Source organism: Euphorbia lathyris, chromosome 5, assembly GCF_963576675.1.
Source record: "Euphorbia lathyris chromosome 5, ddEupLath1.1, whole genome shotgun sequence".
NCBI classification, from domain to species: Eukaryota; Viridiplantae; Streptophyta; class Magnoliopsida; order Malpighiales; family Euphorbiaceae; genus Euphorbia; species Euphorbia lathyris.
The window spans coordinates 1055307-1069818 of NC_088914.1; the positions used below are offsets into that span (position 1 = coordinate 1055307).

Here is a 14512-nt window from a genome sequence, read left to right on the forward strand (position 1 = left end):
TGAGAGATTTGCGTCGCCGTCTTGATAGATTGACAGCGACGGAGGTACGATTTCTACTTGTACAGTAATCAACTTTTTAGGAAGATATTAATTTACTTTTATAATAATTAACTTCTGACATTTGTAGGTGATGTGGATGCCATACGGTCCTGACATAGTGACCCGCACTCCTAGGACTATCTATAGAGGATGGATACGATACCAGGATGTCATGGAGCCGTATATGCCTGATAGATGTCTCCGTCAGTTGGGGTATATCCAGATTGTACCCATGCCTGCTTTCAGGGGCACGAAGGTTGTACGTCCTTGGAATAGCAGTCGGTATCGGTTAGAGCATCCAGTTGTGGTTGCTGACGATAGTTGGTCATTTTTCCCAACAGCATCGACGCTCATGTTGATGATATACACTCTTGCTCAGATTCCATCAGCATGTGATGAGACATACATGGAGTGGTACACTAGATATTCACATCCACACATCATGCCCGACATGGATGCACAGCCACAGACGGTTCTCACTCGTTCCAATAGTGAGATTGTAAGTAATTTTGATTTTATCAAGTTAATACGAGTTTCTAACATTAACAGTATATTTAAGAAATTTTGTTTTGTGTTTTTTTTTTTGTTTTTTGCAGTGGGTTAATCGGTGGACTACTGTGGGCACTGGCATGTTAGCAGCTCTTCGACGCGTAGATGAAGATACGGCAGAGATGTGGGCGCAGGAAGTGGATAAGCTTATGCATGATTGGCATTTGGCGAAATGATTATTGATGTTTAAACAGTATTACTAGTATGTTTATTTTAGTTGTTTCATTCGTACTAAACAGTAATATTAGTATGTAATAGACAGTATATTTTTAGTATGTTTATTTTAGTAATTAGTAATTCCAATTAAACAGTAATTCCAATTACACAGTCATTCCAATTACACAGTAATTCCAATTAAACAGTAATCTGCAGTTAAGTAATTTCAATTAAACAGTAATTCCAATTAAACACTAAATGCCATATCCTGCAGCTCTTGATAATCTATCCCACTGTATTCGCCGATCTGCATACAAAAGGTCCCATCCTTCGACACTATTGTCACGACATATGTTCCAGTTAAGTAGTATCGGTGGCACTGGAAAATCACTGGATAAGTCCAGCCGAATATAATGTTCACACTAATGTCACGACATAAGCTACCACATTACCTATCTTTCCCATTGTATCCTTCATCTTGGCCACTTCCAACTCATATTCATCTACTGTTTGAGAATTTATTATTTTCTTCCATCTGCCATTCTTGAATTTTGAAGCAAAATTCATGTCTCCACCCATGAGTTTGTAGACTCTGTTTTCTACATCCTTGTTAATGTGCCAAGTACACAACATGTGTGCAGAATCTGGAAAAACCTCTCTAACAGGCCTCATCAATCCCAACTCTCTATCAGTCAAAATAACTGTCGGGTTCATGTCAAATCCAATCAAATTCCTCAAACACTCCATAACCCAACGGTAGCTAGATTCGGTCTCATCCTGCATAATCGCATACACGATTTTGAAATTGTTGTTGCATGGAGTCATCCCAACAATTTCGAAGAATGACATTCTGTACTTGTTGGTCTTGTATGTTGAATCCATGCCAATATACCAGTGGTACGTCCGTAGTAATTCAACAGAAGCTGGATGTGCCATAAATACATGTGTTAACACATTAGTTTCGGAATCAGCAAGCGAAGCATGATAATACTTGTTCGTGACGGCAAGGTGGAAAAACTGACTAATCATATCTCTACCCTCAAACCCATCCTTCCTCAACCGGTCTCTATAATTGTATACATGCTTTATTGTTGGGTTATCTTCTGGATGTTTCGTACGAAGTGCCGTCATAATAGCACACGCCTTTGCTTGATACGAACTCATGTCACGCACAATTAGCTTCGCTGCTGGACTAAGATCGCTAATCTGTTGGTGTCCCTCCGCATAAACTATCATTTCATGATTATGCGTACTCTGCTCCCCAGCATTAGCAACGATCTGCCAACCCGAAAAATCTTGCAACTGCCTGACTTTTAGCCGAAATGGACAGCCACACGCTTTAGTTTTTGTTTTCCTACTTAAACCATCTTCTAAGGGAATAGGCAATCCTCTATACCGTTCGCCACGTGAACATCTCAGAAGAGTTTGTTTACCTCCGTGTTTATGCGAAGAAATAACGATCTCGAAACCATTTTTGATTGCAATGTTTTTCGCCCATTGAATTGCTTCCACATTTGTTTGAAATACCGTGCTCGTTATGAAATAAGGACTATAATCGATTCCGTCGCCAACCCAAACTCTAGCTGCCTCCTGAAAATACATGCAAAACGGACTAATGTTAGATTAGTCGCAAAATGGGTCCTTGGACCTCCTGCACATAGGCAGACGGGTCCAGGACCCGCCAACATTTAAAGGGAGGCGGGTCCAGAACCCGCCTCCATTCAGACGCGGGCGGGTCACGGACCCGCCCCCCTTAAGACGAGGGCGGGTCCCGCCCTCCTTCAGACGAGGGCGGGTCATGGACCCGCCTACGTCTGAACCGGGGCGGGTCCTGGACCCGCCCAAGTCTTAAGGGGGGCGGGTCCGTGACCCGCCCCTCATAAAATTAAAAAAAATAAAGCAATTTATAACTTAAATTTAAAAAATTTAAAAAAATATTAAATCATTACCTCATCTTCGGAGTTTTCGTATTCCGACGTTCTCGGATCCATAATTTTTTGTTACGTGCTTTGTTCGGGTGTGGGAGAGAGAGAGAAGGGTGATTTCAAATTTTTTAAAAAAATAATGGAAGGAGCATGATGGGTATGTAAGGGGCGGGGGCTGTAAAAAAGGGACGGTGTACGGTAACGCCCTTTTGAGAATGAATCAGACTGGAACTGAAATAAAATTCAATTGACACTTGTCAATATTTCATTGGCTCTGGCATACCACATGGGACTGTGATGTGGTATGCCAGGCGCACAGGCGCACAGTATAATTTCTCTTATAAATAGCAAAGTAGGGACTACATGTAAGGGATAATCAAAAATTTTGTAACGGGGAGAGTTCGAAAGAGAGATTCCTCAAACACCATTGTAAAACCAGAGATCAATAAAAGAAAGGTTAACATATTTACAGTTCATTCTACACATATACATATATATACACTGCTTTTGTATCATTGCTTCTTCCCCATTCATTTTTTTCCGTACAAAATACCGAGTTTCGGTTCCGAACGAATCAGTTTGAGGTTCGAGGTTCGAAACACTCTCCAGAGCCTGTAATGGCTCTGGTTGTGTTTATGAAACCAGTTTGAGGGTCTCAAAAGACCCTCTCCCACACAAAAACTAAACTCAGGTGAGTTTACCATACTCCGGCCACTGTAACCGAATCATCTCTGCCGAACTCAGCAGCAACGTACCGTTTCACCGAGCGGATCTGCATAAAGAAAACTAGAAATCAGAGACGTGCAAGTGAAATGGAAAAATGAAAGGATAAAAGGAAAGAAACAAGATCCTCACTGTATAAACAGCGACAGCGTCGCGAGGAAGGGTAGATCGGAAAGACAGAACCAACGGAGCAGGGCGGTGCGATGGCGAGATTCGGTCGAGCTTCCATGGGTGCTGGTTGCGAGACGAAGTGAGTAGTAGACAGGAGCAAAATCGGAGTGAGGAGCTTAGAATCCATAGAGGCGGGAGGAGATTACTGATCGCAACATGAGAAGAGTGAGGAGATGACGCAATCGAAAAATGGAAGAAAGGGAGCGAGGAAGAGAGCGCTGCGATTTTTGAGAAAGAAGGTCGAGGACAGAGATGGAGGCAGTGGATGAATGGAGATGTAAATGGTTGGATCAAATATTGATCAAGTTGATTAATGGTTCTGATTGGACCATTTTGCACCACACGTGTTTACAACAAATAAATATCCCAAATCCATCTCCATTTACATATTAAATGTGTAATTTTAGGCTCCGTTTGTGGAGAAATATTGCGTTTTGGAAAATTTTATGCAGGAAAAATATTGTGCAGGAAAATAAAATATTTTCCTGTGTTTGGCAACAACACTGGAAAATATTTTTCGGTGTTTGATTATAACATTGAAAAATATTTTCCAACCACTAAAAACGTGAAAAACATAAAAAAACGTGAAAATTTGTTAAAAATGCAAAAATCACGAAAAGCAAAAAAAAATATATTAAAAACATGAAAAAAAAGTGGAAAAACACGAAAATGTGAAAAAAAAAAAATTAATGTTAAAAACACGAAAAACATTTTTTTTCACATTTTCGGCATATTTTGTACATTTTCTCGTGCTATTAACGTTATTGTGTTTTTTTTTTGTATTTTTTCTTTAATTTTTCGTGTTTTCACATTTAGTTTTTCGGTTTTTCCCATTTTCTTTTTTTCGCGTTTTTTATTTTTCGCGTTTTGTTACTTTTTCGTGTTATTCACGTTTTTTCATGTTTTTCGTATTTTTCACGTTTTCGTGTTTTGTTTGCATTTTTTGTCTTTTCATGTTTATCGCGTTTTTCACTTATTGTCACGTTTTTGTGTTTTAGCATTTTTCGCGTTTTCGCGTTTTTTGTATTTTTTCACGTTTTCATGTTTTTTTGTAGTTTTCACGTTTTTGTATAATTCGTGTTTTCTCACTTTTTCGCGTTCTTCATGTTTGGTGCCTTTTCAATTGTTTACTTTTTTTTTTGCGTTTTTTGTGTTTTTCGCGTTTATTCACTTTTTCATGGATTTTGCGGGTTTTTTCTTCATATTCTCGTGTTTTGTAACGTTTTCACGTTATTCATGTTTTTTTTGTGTTTCATTATTTTGTATTTTTACATTTTTTAATGTTTTCCTATTTTTTTCTAAACGCGTATGTTTTCGGGAAAATATTTTACCATTTTCAAAAGGGTAAAACATTTTCCCTTATTTCTTCCTTCCTTTTCCATTGACTTATTTTACTGCCCAAACAAACACTGGAAAATTGGAAAAATATTTTCCTGCAGAATATTTTCCCCCAAATAAACGGGGCCTTAATTCATCTTTATTCTTAATAATAATTGAAAGTTGTCTAGCTTAGTTAAATCATTTTGATATGTATGTATATATGTTCATTATTTTATTAATTTAGTTCTCTTATAATTAAAATTAACTCACAAGAAGTGATTGTTATCATACCAATTAATTCAATTTCAAATAATTAGTTAGCTAATTATTAATTAGACTATTTTTATAATCATGTCTATCTTTGTATTTGTGTGTATGTGTAGAAAAATTACCATTTTGTATTAAAATTTAGTTTGTGTGATGTGCACGATTTCAAAACCAAAATAAATCGGTTCGAGATGTTATCTCGAATTTTAATAAATCCAACTAGGTTCAAATCGATATGAAAACGTCATTTGAATTTATAAAAAACATTCAAAACATTCTTTATTAAAATTCAAATCTTATTTATCGTATATGTGATATACGTAAAATAAATTTGAATTTTAATTCAATAAAATCTTTTTACGTATATGCTATATGCGTATTTAAAATAAAAATAAATCAATTCAAAATGGTATTTTGAATGAATAAAATTAACCAAACTAATTCGAATCGATATAAAAATGTCATTCGAATTTAATAATACATTTAAAATATTCTTTATTAAAATCCATATTTTACTTATGGTGGTAAAATTAGATTTTAATTCAATAAATACGATTACGTGTATGGTATATACGTAATCTCAAATTAAAACAAACCTAAACCCAATAATCCAAAAACCCACGAGTACCTGGTTTATACTGACAATTCAAAGTGAAACAAATAGCAGACATGTAATATCATGATAGTACCGATACGTCGGGCGGGGTAGGGTGAGATCACATCTCTTCCCTACACGTAACCGGAAAAACGAACTTCGATCTCTCCGAAGACCGTCCTTATCAAAACCAAACCATACAGAGTCAATCCAAACAGATAGGGTGACCAATCACGCCCACACATGTATTTCCAAGTGATGATTGGTGGCGATTCGAAACCTAAAACACGAAAAAACAGATCGAATCAGCCACGCACCCCGACCTACGAAAAACTGAAAGCCAGGGTGCGACAGTTATTATATAAAAAATAATTAAAAGATCATGGAACAAGTCTAAGTGGAGTAAATCAAGGAATCACAACGTATTAGTTAGTGGAGGAACAAAAGCATAAGGCTCTGTTCTTTATCGCTGAAAAAAACTGAACTGAACTAAACTGAACTGAACTGAACTGAATTGAATTGAACTGAACTGAACTGAATACTGCTGAATACTGAACTGAATTCAGTTCAATTCAATTAAGTTCAGTTCAGTTAAGTTCAATTCAGTTCAGTTCAATTCCTACTGAATACTGAACTTAACTGAATGCTGCTGAACTTAACTGAATGCTACCGAACTTAATAATAATGATGATATTAAAAGCCCGGGATGATAAAATCTTGGCTCGATAAACGCCTATGAAATTAAATAAAAATAAGTCTAATTTAAATTAAAAATACAAATTACATACAAACACAAATTTATATATAATTTAAAGCCTATGAAATTAAATACAAATCTTCATATGAATACAAACTCTTAACTTCTTATTTTAATTAAGGGTTAAAGTGCAAAAATAACGTTTTGGATCAGAAGTAATTTTACCTCTAACGTCTAAAATGGTGGAATTTTATCCCTAACATTGATAAATTGGATAAATTTGAGAAATAATTCATAATATGGATGCAATTCCTAATTTTTAAATATGGATGCATACTTTAGTTTTATTTTTTTTTTATTAAACCATATATACTTTAATAAACTATCATTTCTTGAATTAGATAATGATAAACTATAAATAATAATAATAATAATAATAATAATGATAAATTATAGATAAATAATAATAATTATAATAAATTATATATAAATAATTATAATATAATAAATAATGATAAATTACTGAATACTGAAACTGAATGCTGAAACTGGATGCTGAAACTGAATGCTGAAACTGAATGCTGAACTGAACTGAACTGAACTGAACTGAACTGAATTGAATTGAATTGAACTGAACTGAACTGAACTGAACTTAACTTAACTTAACTGATTGTTACTGAAATTAAGTGATAAAGAACAGGGTCTAAGACCAGTTCCACATAGAAGAACAACTAATTAAAAAAATAGTTTTTATACTATTCCAGTAACAAAAGAAGTTGAATACCAATTCAACTATATAAGCGTAAGACTAGGCTCCACATGAGACCAATTCAATTAGGTATAAACTAATTAAATAGTTTATTGATATCTGCCAACTAATTGAAAAAATTCATATTTACCCAACAATCCCCCACTTGAATTTTTAAAACATTTTTATTGAACAATAACTTTAATACATAAGGTCGAGCATAAACAAATGTATCTTTCGACTTGAACCTTTGCGTAGTGAGTATAATTCAGATTTTACTTGAGTGATTCGTAGTCTTAAACTCTATCTCTAACATTATACCACGCCATAACCTTTTTAGAGTGTAGTTATAGTAGCCCGTGCGTTTATGGCCATGCACGTCTATCCCGGTATAATGAATGCTCTAGAGTTTTGCCCTAAACTCATAGGAAGCGGCCTCACTTCCACATTCATATAGGTGAGTCTATCAAAAGTACCCCTGTAGCTATGTACTTCACTCCAAATGGAGTATATACTTCATTGAGAGTTTCTATTATCTCAACCTAACATCGCTTCAGGATATTCATGCTTCAATATGCATGATCTAACACATCTTACATCACAACTTATTATTACCTATTGAACCTATTTATTGGGATCTCCAGTCTATAGTTGGGTTACCATTGTGTGTAACTCATCACTATATAGGCATAAGTCTCATACTCTTTGCCGTATTTTGGACTTTCTCTTTAGCTAATCCTTTCGTCAAAGGATCGGTTAAATTCTCTTCTGAGCATATGTGTTCCACTCTAACAGCTCCTTTAGTGAGCAGCTCTCTAACAGTGCTGTGCTTACGACGTATCTGTCATTTCTTATTGTTATAATAACGATTCTGAATCTTAGCAATAGTCGCGGTAATATCGTAGTGGATCAATACTGCTGGAATCGATTTTTTCCATAAAGGAATCTTAGCTAACAGACTTATCAACCAACTTGCTTCTTCACTAGCTGTGGTTAATGCAATAAGTTCTGATTCCATGGTTGATTGAGCTATAACAGTCTGTTTCTTAGACTTCCATGATACAACACCACCAACTATATTAAAAAATATAGCTACTAGTAGCTTTAGAATCATCTGATAAGATATTCCAGTCAGCATCACTATATATCCTTTAAGGTCTGCTGGAAACTTTTGATAATGTAATCCAAGTTTCATGGTTCTTTTAAGATATCTCATAACCCTTTCTATAGCACACTAGGTCTACTAGTAAATCTGCATAGCAATCCCACGACATACGCGATGTCGGGTCTAGTACAATCAGTGGCATAACGAAGGCTGTCAATTATGCTAGCATACTCTAATTGTCTTACACTGTCTCCAGTGTTCTTAAAAAGTTTTATACTAGGGTCATAAGGTGTACATGCAGGTTTACATTCAAAGTAGTTATATTTCTTTAGAATTTTCTCAATGTAGTGAGATTGATCTAAGGAAATTCCATTTTCAGACCTAGTTATCTTGATGCCAAGAATGACGTTTGCTTCTCCAAGATCTTTCATGTCAAAGTTTTCACATAGCATCGACTTAACAGAATTCACAACATGAATATTAGATCCAAAAATAAGCAAGTCATCAACATATAAGCATATAATGGTGCAAACACCATTTTCATATTTGTAGTAGATGCATTTATCACTTTCATTCACCTTAAAGCTATTTGAAATAATCAGATTATCAAATTTTTCATGTCATTGCTTAGGTGCTTGTTTTAGGCCATATAAAGATTTATCTAACTTACATATCTTATGGGCTTGATCAAAAACTACAAAGCCCTCAGGTTGATCCATATAAACCTCCTCTTCCAATTCACCATTAAAAAACGCAGTTTTAACATCCATTTGGTGCACCACAAGATTGTGTACAGAAGCAATAGCAATCAAAACACGGATTGATGTAATTCTAGTAATGGGTGAATATGTATCAAGAAATCAACATTTTCTCTTTGTCTAAAGCCTTTATCTAAAAAGCGAGCCTTATACTTATCAACTGAGCCATCAGATTTCAGTTTCTTTTTTAGGATCCATTTACAACCTATTGGTTTGCAACCTAGTGGTAAGTCTACTAAATGCCAAGTTTGTTTTGACTCTAATGAGTCCATTTCATCATTAATGGCTTCTTGCCATAAATCAGCATCTAAGGAGGTTAATGCTTCTTGAAGAGTAAGTGGATCCTCTTCTACTATTGTAGACACTAGAGTCGGAACCGTATGACGAAAACCTTTTAAAGATGATTGGAAATATGATCGAAAATGGATCGCGGAAAAATCACATATTAGAAAGTCAAAGTCAACCCTTTTCCATTCAAAACCAAATTTTTCAGAGCACCAAAATTGAATTTTAGGATATTCTAGTGAATCATGTCTCCCGACAGTGTCATAACACATTTTTCTGGGCTCAATTCGGAGGTTTAACGAAGAATTTGTGACTAGTTGAAGTTTTCAGGTGAAATCTGGGATAAAATGAGTAATAATCTTAGTTCGAGTCATTTTTAGCCTTAGACCATTAGACATAAATAATATCAGTCTCGTCGAAACAAGTCCAACGAAACAAAAATCGTCAAAATCGGAAGTCATTCAAGATCATTTCAGCGCTAAAATGTATTCGGGGAAGGAACAAAATGAGGAGGACATGTGTCGGCGCCTCAAGCTGACACATAGCAAGTACGTAAGCGCTGAGGCATTGCGTCAGCAGTTGCTGCATCCGCCTCCTTATAGCAACTCTAGTGGTTGGAGGGTTGCACACCCTCTAACCACTCCACATCACCCATTTCTAACAACTCTCTCTACAAAACAATCCCAACAAAAAATCCTTTTTAGTGGTTAGTCACAATCACGCTATTTAATGGGTCTCACACGTCATATAATATTTAATTTTCTTTATTAATCTATTTTATGTTAATATAATTGATAATAAATAAATATCTAATTGAATAAAGAATATTTATTATTAATTAAATAAATGTTAATTTTTTAATTAATTAATAAAAATGAATGTATATATATATATAGAATTTTAGAATAAGTTTTTTTTTTATAATTTTTTTTAACTGAAATAGGACAATTGTTAATTTTTCTTCCATAGCAAACTTAACACTTCTACGATTTAGTATATCAATTTTAATTTTTTTTAATGCAATTTACCATTTGGAAATGTGGAATTTATAATTTTTAATATAAATTTTACATCTTGTTAAAAAGAATATAAACTCTATTAATTTTAGTTGCTACCGTTTGAAAAGAGAGGAGAGAGAAACTTAATTGAAATTAAATAGTAACTTTTCAATGCAGGTCCACATATCTGCCAAACTTTTTGGAATTAAAAATCAGCCACTCTCCTTACAAGGAAAGTGAGAATCACTCTCTAATCACAGTTTGGCGTGAATCTCCTCTACCAAGACAGGACTCTGCATTCCCTGACTCCTTTTTTCCACAAACAACTCGCCAAATCCAGCGACCTCTCAACTTGGGCGACTCTTCTACAAAACTACTTTAGTAGTTAGTCACTTCTAACCAATTTATTTTAATTGCAAATTGGTCCTTTTTTTAGACCATTAGAGTTGCTCTTAGAGCAACTCTAGTGGTTGCATATAAGGACCAATTTGAAGTTGTGTAGACACTTACAACTACTAGAGTGGTATAATTTGTTGTCTCCAGGATTGGGAGAGTCGCTGGATTCAACGACTCTCTTGGATTAAAAAGGCTAAAATGGGTATCACGGAATGAAATGAGAGAAGAGATCACGCACACTGTCTGTTTCCATTTTATTGGAGCTGTAGCTTTTAATCACACACAAAGCATTTTGCATATCTTGAGAATCCAAATTGGTGATTCAGACGTAGGCCCCCCACCAAATATTGTCTGCATAGTAAGTTTTTTTTGTATCAACCAAAATATTAAAGTTATTTTTTATTATAATATTTTTTTATGTTTTAAAAGTAATTGATGATTTGATACAACACAACGGTAATATTTGAGTTTCAATTTTTTTTATAATCTGATACAACGATAAAACCACCAACGATAATATTTTTTTATACTATAAAACATCTCATTTAACCTATAAAAATCACATTCAATTTAAAAACTCTCTTATACTCTTAATATATTTTTGCGTAATGGGTTCCAGTGATGAATACAATCAATATTATTCTTACGTTCCAAATTCTCAAAATGCAGTGAATCCAAGTTCCAAAAACCCGACCCCAAATACTTATAATTCTCAAAGTTCTCCAATTGGACCTATTCCACGTAATTTTCAATATGATCCTAATATGTCATATGCTTCGAGTCCTCCGATTTACTATAATCCCGACGGTTACTTCTCTCTTGTGAATGGAGCAGGTAATCGGCTAATGATATCAGGATACTTTTCTCGTACCCCGTATCCTCAAGAACCATATATGGTTCTTGAAAATATGAGAAGAGACAGCTTTGGATCATCCACCATGCCATATGAATCTCTGAACACCGGTTCCGTTGCCGAGTCTGAAGTTCCAATAGTTCGAGAACCAAATGCAAACAATCAAAAGTCAACGAAAATGAAGTGGACCAATGAACGTGATGTACATTTATGCCAGAGTTGGTTGATAATAACCACAGATCCAAATGTGGACACAGATCAAGCGAAGAGGGATTATTGGAAGAAAATTGCAAGTTACTATAACCAATGGAAGAAGGAAGGTCCTGATGTGAATGACCAAACAGCTTCTTGTCATTGGTACAAAATTAGTAAGGATGTATCTGGTTTCCATGGAGCATACACTACCATTAGGGATAGCCATCCAAGCGGTCACGATGAAGCACATGTAATTAGTAAGGCCAATGAGCTATTTACTTAGAGATGTAATAAAAAATTTACTTATATGCATGGTTGGGAAATCCTCAAAGGACAGCCTAAGTGGTATGAGTTTTCTAATAAAAACAAAGCACAAGGTTCTTCAAAAAGAATAAAAAATTCTGCTTCAGGTGCCTACACTTGTTCAGGCTCAGCTCAGGAGGCAACTGAGGGTGGAACATAGAAAGCGGTCGAACAACGTCCAATTGGTCAGAAGGCGGCAAAAAAAGCCGCTAAAGCTAAAAACACTGCCAATATATCTGATGGCCTGAAATTGGGATGAGTTAAAAGTGGATAGAGAGAAACGACAATCATCTCTTGATATTATTGCTCGTTCAGTTCAGCAGCGGAAACAAAATCGTTTTCAGGAAATTCGTTTACAAGATTTCGCAATCCTCGGTAAAGATACCTCGACTATGGATGATGAAGCTCTAGTAGATCACCGTAAAATGTGCCACTATATTAGGACTAAGTATGAATTTTAATGCATGTTATGTATTTATTTTTATTATGTTATGTATTTATTTTTATGCATGTTATGTTATTTTAATGTATTTAGAATTAATCTTATGTTATGTGCATTTACTTTAATCTATGCTACGAACGTATGTGTATTTATTTTAATCTATGTGTACTTCTTTTAATCTATGTTATGTGTATTTATTTAATGAACTTTAATTTTTTAATTTTTGTTTAAATAAATAAGTACTTCATTAAAAATATTGAAAATACATTGAAAATATTAAAATAATATTGAAAATACTGAAAATTACACCGAAAATACAAAAAAAAATAAAATTAAAAATAGGGAAAAGTACAAAAATAAACCTTGTGGTTACACCTGTTTTCGAACAACACCTATGTGGTTTAAAAGTTTGCAAAATGGTACCATGTACTTTATTCCGTTAAAACACATACTGAATTGACTAACGGTGTTAAAAGTTAAAAGGAAAAGAGTTAATTTGGTCCTTATATTTATTTATTTTATAAATTAACCCCTTTTATTATCTAATTATCACAAATAAACCCAAAATTAAAAATTAAAAATCAAATACATCATTTTTTTCATCTCTTTCTTCTCTCTCACCTCTTTATCAATTTCTCACTCTAAAATCCATTGAATTTGAATGTATTTGCTTTGATTTCTCTTTTTACACTTCCTTCGAATATTAGCAACAATTCCTTCATTATCAGATTCAAAGCAAATGGGAAATCACAGGTTTAGATTATCAGACATGATGCCTAACGCCTGGTTTTACAAGCTCAAAGAAATGGGTGGAAGAAGGAGAAGAAGAACAAACCTCCCAAAAACACAACCTCCTCCTTCAATTTCACCTAAGCCTAAATCAACCCGCTTCTCCTACTCCTATCCAAGAAAATTCTACTACTTCCCTCGAAACCTTGCCCCTGATTCTCCTAATTCCATCTCCCAATTTCATCATCCACCTACTAAATCTAAATTTAAATCCTCCAAATTCAACAAGACAATCCTCCAATCTTCCTCTCCCAAACTACTCACTTCCTCTGTCTCCGCCGACTGTACTCTTTGGACTAATAAATCCTCCGATTCACCGCCTGTTACTCCGCTTTTTCTAGCTCTTACAGTTCCGTTGACAATTCCTTCAGGTCCGACCGAATTCTTCCTATGAAGTCATTTGATAAAATGGTGGCCCGCTCGACTTCTAATGGTGCCTGTCATGAAATCGGCAACTCCGATGATATAATCATCAATGTCGATAGTAAATCGCTTTCTGCAAATTTTGATAAACTGGAATTATCTGATCTTGATCTTCCGCCAATTATAACAAAGCCTGTCCAATTCGATGCTAAGGTTGAAGATGTGAAGAAGAAGACCGTAGACCTTAGAGAAAACGAGACACAGAAAAAACTCAGCCAAATACAAACAAACCAATGAAAATGACTCTTTGGTTAAAGAAACTAAAGACATAAATAATTCCAAAAGCAACAGGAGACATGTGAATTCGCCGGGATTACGACTGAGAGTGAACACGCCGAGAATCGGTAGCCAGAGAATTAGTGGTGGAAGGAAGGTCCTGTCGTCGTGTTCAAGTTCAAGTTCTCAGCGGAGTCTATCGGATAGTCTGGCAGTAGTGAAATCGTCAAATAGAGATTTCAATGAATTGTTCCTAATATTTGAAGGAATTGTAAAAAGAGAAATCAAAGCAAACACATTCAAATCAATTGATTTTAGAGTGAGAAATTGATAAAGAGGTGAGAGAGAAGAAATAGATGGAGAAGATGGTGTATTTGATTTTTAATTTTTATTTTGGGGTTTATTTGTGATAATTAGATAATAAAGGGGGTTAATTTATAAAATAAATAAATATAAGGACCAAATTAACTCTTTTCCCTTTGACTTTTAACACTGTTAGTCAATTTGGCATGTGTTTGCTAACGGAATGAAGTACATGGTACCATTTTGCAAACTTTTT

The 14512-nt window shown here is 34.8% G+C and overlaps 1 protein-coding gene and 1 pseudogene across 1 annotated transcript; one reads left to right on the forward strand and one right to left on the reverse strand.

Moving 5' to 3' along the window:
• Positions 1-869: 869 nt before the first annotated feature.
• Positions 870-3928, reverse strand: LOC136231123 (protein FAR1-RELATED SEQUENCE 5-like). Its single transcript, XM_066020406.1, has 3 exons — positions 3525-3928; positions 2694-3441; positions 870-2334 (listed from the first exon to the last, which is right to left on the reverse strand). The coding sequence occupies exons 2-3, from the start codon at positions 2733-2735 to the stop codon at positions 1162-1164; spliced, it is 1215 nt and encodes a 404-aa protein (XP_065876478.1). The 5' UTR covers positions 2736-3441; positions 3525-3928; the 3' UTR covers positions 870-1161.
• Positions 3929-13264: 9336 nt separating this feature from the next.
• On the forward strand, positions 13265-14284 carry LOC136229125 (transcription repressor OFP2-like; annotated as a pseudogene).
• Positions 14285-14512: the final 228 nt, after the last annotated feature.